General features: G+C 56.5%; 1 protein-coding gene across 1 annotated transcript; it reads left to right on the forward strand.

The window, feature by feature from the left end:
- Window positions 1–1,111: 1,111 nt before the first annotated feature.
- LOC103762997 (embryonic pepsinogen-like) lies at window positions 1,112–4,915 on the forward strand. Its single transcript, XM_018079683.2, has 9 exons — window positions 1,112–1,167; window positions 1,537–1,699; window positions 1,957–2,074; window positions 2,439–2,557; window positions 2,646–2,845; window positions 3,178–3,291; window positions 3,768–3,912; window positions 4,480–4,578; window positions 4,772–4,915. The coding sequence occupies exons 1-9, from the start codon at window positions 1,112–1,114 to the stop codon at window positions 4,907–4,909; spliced, it is 1,152 nt and encodes a 383-aa protein (XP_017935172.2). The 3' UTR covers window positions 4,910–4,915.
- The last annotated feature ends 1,201 nt before the right edge of the window (window positions 4,916–6,116 follow it).

Consider the following 6,116-nt stretch of genomic DNA (forward strand, 5'->3'; position numbering starts at 1 on the left):
CCCCCCCAGCCCCTCCCCGGGGGCTCACACACGTCAGCACCCAGTGGGGCCCCTTCCCCAGCCCAGCCAGGGCAGGGGGGGGTCATTAACGGGGGATCCCACTGGTGTTTGCCAAGAAAAGTCAAAATCCTGCCTCTGGGGTCCAACCTCAGGATGTGGAGCTGCTGGGAGTGAGTCCAGAGAGGCCTTGGAGATGCTCCAAGGACTGGAGAACCTTTGAGTTGGAGACTGGGAGAGCTGGGGGGGTTCTCCTGGAGAAGGGAAGGCTCCAGAGAGACCTGAGAGCCCCTTGCAGGGCCTAAAGGGGCTCCAGGAGAGCTGGAGAGGGACTGGGGACAAGGGATGGAGGGACAGGACACAGGGAATGGGTTCCCACTGCCAGAGGGCAGGGATAGATGGGATATTGGGAAGGAATTACTCCCTATGAGGGTGGGGAGGCCCTGGAATGGATTTCTCAGGGGATCCCCATCCCTGGAAGTGTCCAAGGCTGGGTTGGATGGGGCTTGGAGCAACCTGGTCTGGTGGAAGGTGTCCCAGGAGAACCCAGCAGGGGTTCCACCTGCTGCCAACGTGCATCCAGCACATGAGCTGAGGCTCTGCAGGAGAAAAGGGCTTTGTAGGGTCTCCCCAATCCCACACAGAGCAAGGCAGCCCCTTTCACCCCTTCTCTTCTCTTCACCATCCCCTCTCTGAGGTTGCTTGGAGCGACCTGGGTTAGTGGAAGGTGTCCCTGCCCACGGCAGGGGTGGGACTGGATGGGATTTAAGGTCCCTTCCAACCCAAACCATTCCAGGATTCCATGGTTCTGTGCCCAAAACCAGGCAGTGCCTGGTTGGGATGCAGGATCTGGGGCCTGAAGAATGGAGGGTTTGGGGGGAAGGGGAATCCAGGGGGGAGCATGAGCACGATGGAATCACCCCCCCCCCTCCCTGGTGACGTGTTTGCCCCTGTTTGCCGAGCCCTTCGTTCCCTGCCTGTCACCTGCCTTGGCCGGGTGCCCAAAGGAGGGGAGGGGGCATCTCCCGTTGGGCCCATTGGCTCCTGGCACTGCTGGTGGAATTCCTGCTGGCTTTATAAAGCCCCAGGAATTCTCCCTGGCTATCCTGGGACGATGCAGCTCCTCGTGCTCCTCTGCACTGCCTCTGCCCTCGCCCAGGGGCTCACCAGGTGAGTCACCACAGCGTCACCCCGGGGCCACCTGAGCCAGGTGAAGGGAGAAGATGAGTGATCCGAACCTTTTCATGGCTTTGGGATGTAGAGGTGAGGTCTGAGGCTTGGGAAAGCTGCTCCAGGGGTGCAGAGAATGATGGGGTGCCTGGGGGAGGGCTGGTTTCTAGGGTTGTTTTGGGGTTTTGGAGAAATCCTCCTGACTCAGAGTTTTTTGGAAGTTTCCTGTGTTCCTGGAACAGCAGGAGCATTGAAGGTGTTAAATCCTTGCAGGAGCTGCAGGCAGCAAAATCCCATCAAACTCTTCTTTTCCTTTGTGTTTTTTTTTTTCTTCTTTTCATTCCTTCTTTCTTTTCCTGCTTGTTCCAGACTGCCCTTGGAAAGGGGGAAGAAGCTGAGAGAGATCCTCAGGGAGAAGGATTTGCTGTGCCAGTTCTTCCAGGACCATCACTACGACATTGGAACCAAATTCCCACATGCTTTTCCCAATGGAACCAAAATGGCCATGGAGCCCCTGCTGAACACCCTGGACGTGAGTGTGGGCTCTCATCCCCAGGGCTGGTCTGTGGGATGTCCATCCCTTATCTGCATGGACCAAACCCAAATTCTTTCACCCCAAGTCTCACATTTTCCCCCTCTCCTTGCCCTGGACAGAGAGATGTCCCCCCAGAAGCTCTGCTGGAAGCAGGGTGTCCCCATGAAAAGGGAGACCATGAAAGCTGAAAGCCTGCAGAAGCTCCGGGTTTGGTTTCATGCCTTAAAATCCACCCCTGTCCCTCTGTCCCACAGGTGGAGTACTATGGGACCATCTCCATTGGCACCCCACCACAGGACTTCTCCGTGGTCTTCGACACCGGCTCCTCCAACCTCTGGGTTCCCTCTGTCTCCTGCACCAGCCTGGCTTGTCGTAAGTAAGAGCTTCCCATTTGAGCAGAGCCAGGTCCAGCTGCACATCCTGGGCTTGTAACTGAGCCTAAAAGTTGGGTGACACTGCCAGGGAACTGGGATCACCCCCTGGATCCATCCCATCCGTGCAGGGTGATGAGTGTTTGGGGTGTAGGACCTGCTCAGTGCTCGGCTCCACGGGGGGATAGGATTAGTGCTCACCTGTGATGGGGATTCCTGTGGATCCCTGGTTCTGGAGGAGGGGGAAGGACATGCAGCAAATTCTCGCAGCTAAATTGTTCCCAAAGGCAGGATGATGAGCTTCCCTCCCCCCTTAGGCTTGGCCTTGCTCAGAGGCTTCGTTTTGTGGTTTCCCCCTTATCCAGAAACCCACCAGGTGTTTGACCCATCCAAGTCCTCAACCTACAGGAGCACGGGGCAGAGCCTGTCCATCCACTACGGCACTGGGGAGATGGAGGGAACTGTGGGCTCCGACACCGTCACCGTGAGTGTGTCCCCTGGGCCTTCTCCACCTGCTGACACCAGCATCCCAGGGCCTGATCCAGACCTCATGGCACCCTCCCCATCCTTAGGTTGCATCTCTGGTGGACACCAACCAGCTCTTTGGCCTGAGCACCGCGGAGCCCGGCGAGTTCTTCGTCCATGTCAAATTCGATGGGATCCTGGGCTTGGGATTCCCAAACCTGGCAGTTGATGGGATCACACCAGTCTTTGACAACATGGTGAATGAGAGCTTGGTGCAGGAGAACCTCTTCTCAGTCTACCTGTCCCGGTAAGTCCCGTGGACCCCAGGGATGGGGGAGGTGGTGGATGCATCTCATGCGTGTTGTTGCATTTTGTGGTGGCTCCAGCTCTGTTGTCACTGTTGCCATCAGGTGTTGTCTCTGTATCATGACATGCTGGGGGCCACCACACTCACTGGGGACCAGTTTCCAGGCACACAATTCCCTGTTTTGAGGTCCAAAATCCTGCCCCTGTGCCGGTGCCGAGGGCGGTGGACGTGGCTGTGCCATCACAATCAGTGTCTCACTCCGTGGGACACACACTCCTGCACTGAAGCCACACGGCAAAACTTCCCCTGTTTTTCTTTCCTGCGTCACCCAGTGAGGCAACAGGGAGTGTGGTCATCTTCGGGGGCGTCGATGAGTCCTATTTCACCGGCTCCATCACCTGGATCTCCGTCTCTTACCAGGGCTACTGGCAGATCTCCATGGACAGGTAAATCAGCTCTGCTGGTCTGTGCTCACTTTGACATTGCTTCTGAAGAGACTGGGACCCACCACCATCAGAGCCTTTCCACTGCCATCTAACACCCCGTGGCTGGGGGATGAAGAAGTTAAGGGGCCAAAATCCGTAGTACTTTGGTAGTTGCCACCCAAAATGAGGATGCTTTGGGCCTGGGGCACAGCCCAGTTCCTACCCTGTGGTTTTGGGGATGTCTCTGGTGATGAATAGAGCAAAGTTATGGTCCCAAACCTCCTTTTTTGGACTCAGCTGGGTCTCACCTTGCTGAGCTGAGTTCAGTGCTCATGTGTGCAACGCTGGCTGTGTTCCCACTGGCACTGCAAACTCCAGGAGGGAAAAGGCTCAAGGGAAGAGCTTTGGGTTCACCCAGCTTTAACAAAAGAAGTTAAAAACCACCACTAGGCTCCATCTAGTTGTTTAATGCCCCCGTGGTTTGTCTCCCCTCCCAGCATCATCGTGAACAGCCAGGAGGTTGCCTGCAGTGGAGGCTGCCAGGCCATCATCGACACCGGCACGTCCCTTGTGGCCGGGCCACCCTTGGGCATCAGCAGCATCCAGAGGGCACTTGGGGCCAGGCAGGACAGCAATGGAGAGGTGAGAGTCCTCCCTGCTCGCCCTGGAGCCCACCTGGCACTGTGGAGCCAGTGCCAAATCTGACTCCGTGCACAGGGACAGTGCTCGTGGCAGACATCAGGTACCTCCAGTAGAGCTCCCTCTGAGACACCCCCAGTCTCCAGCTTATTCCAGGAAATCACAGAATCAGAATATGCTGAGTGGGAAGGGACCCACAAGGATCATCCAGTCCAACCCCTGGCCCTGCCCAGGACCCTCCAAAATCCCACTCTGTCCCTGAGAACATTGTCCAAACCCTCCTGGAGCTCTGGCAGCCTTGGGGCTGTGCCCACTGCCCTGGGGAGCCTGGGCAGTGCCCAACCACCCTCTGGGGGAAGAACCTTTTCCTGAGACCCAATCTAAACCCCCTGACACAACTCCAGCCATTCCTTCAGGTCCTACCACTGGTCACAAGAGTGAAGCAATCTGTGCTGCCCCTCCACTGTCCCTCCTGAGGATATTGAAGACCCCAGCAAGGTCTCTCCTCACTCCTTGCCCTCTGAACACGTTGTTTCCCTCCTAAGAGCCCCTTCCCTCTGCTCCCTGCAGCACAGTGTGAACTGCAGCTCCATTCCTGCCATGCCTGACGTCATCTTTGTCATCGACGGCCTCCAGTACCCTGTGTCTGCCTGGGCTTACACTGAGCAGGTGAAGTGGAACCAGCTGGTCCTGCTTGCGAGGACCTCTCAAGGTCCTTCTCCTCTCCCCAGTGGCTCTGGTTCCCTTGGCTTCTCCCATTCCCATGGGAGACAGCAGACGAGTGGCCATGAGCCTCCGGAGCTGCGCAAGGAAAGGCACCAGCTCACGTCTCCCCCGTTTGCCTTTTCTTGCTCCACTGCAGCACGACCCAGGATCCTGCACCAGCAGCTTCCAGACCACCTCTGGAGACCTTTGGATCCTGGGAGATGTCTTCCTCAGGGTGTACTACAGCATCTTTGACCGGGCCAACAACCGCGTGGGACTGGCCAGGGCTGTTTAGACCCACCCTGGTGCTGTGGTTTCACCTCCTGCCAGCCCACAGCCGTGGGTTTGGGCACAAATAAAGTGCTGATGGTTCAGAGTCGGTGGCTGCACGTTTATTTCTCATGGAATGGTGAGAACCAGGAAGGAGCTCTTCAACACCTGCTGCTTTGTGGTGATTTAGGAGCATTTGGTCATCACAGGCCCACAGACTTTAAGAGCTGCAGGGACTGAGGGGGGGAAGCCAAGATTGGCTCTTTTATTGGGGTTATATCAAGAGAGTGATTCTGGAAAACCCAGATTTCCACCTAGGGAGGGTGAACTCACCATCCCAGACACAGCCCATGTCAGAGCAGATCCCTGCAGACCCACAACCATGTCCCACCAGTAGCTTCCATGTCCCATGACCCAGTAACTCCCCATCTCTGGGCTCAGGGCTGGGGTCAGGCAGCCCCAAAACATCTCAGGGCAGTGAATCCCTTATTCCTTACCTGATGGGAACAGGGATGTAGAGGGAGAAATCCAGGAAATCAGAGTTGGAAATTAGTTTTTCTCTTCTCTCACTGTGCAAAAGTTGAGCTGACCATAAAGCAGGACGTGATGTGGGGTGGTGGTGGTGTGATTTATCCCACCCCAACTCCCTGGGATCACACATTCCCAGGGTTCCCAGCCTCAGCTACTGGGAATCCCTCGTGCCCAAGCAGAAGAGGGACAGCAGCCTGGATTTTGGGCAGAGGGACCTTTCTCTCAGCTCCATCACAGGAATTTTCTCACTGTTACGAGCAACAAGAAATGAGGCTGGTGCAGTGGGACCCACATCTCCAAGGATCAGTGGTCCATGGACCTTCCCTGCCGGGATGGACAAGACCTGCAGGAGCACCCAGGGGCTGTAGCTGTGCTCTGAGTGAGTGGGATGGGAGTGGGACGTTGGTCCTCGCCCCTAAATGCTGTGCCAGGAGGCAGATCCTAAACCCTCCTGGCATGGCCATCCTGCACCAGTGCCAAGAGGCCCTGGAAAACATCCCCCTGGAATGGGCTTCCTCCATGGGAGCATCCCTCCGGCCAGGAACACCCTTCTCACGTCCATGTTCACATGTGCAATAAAGGAATGAACCAGCTAAAAGCTTCCGAGCATGAATTAGAGGGAGGGAAACACAGGTCTGGACTGTCTCCAGCAGGGAATGTCTGTCCTGGAGTGCCATCTCCTGGCGAGATCTGAGCTCCTG

This window comes from Manacus vitellinus, unplaced genomic scaffold (genome assembly GCF_001715985.3).
Source record: "Manacus vitellinus isolate BGI_N305 unplaced genomic scaffold, ASM171598v3 scaffold_47_pilon, whole genome shotgun sequence".
NCBI lineage: Eukaryota > Metazoa > Chordata > Aves > Passeriformes > Pipridae > Manacus > Manacus vitellinus.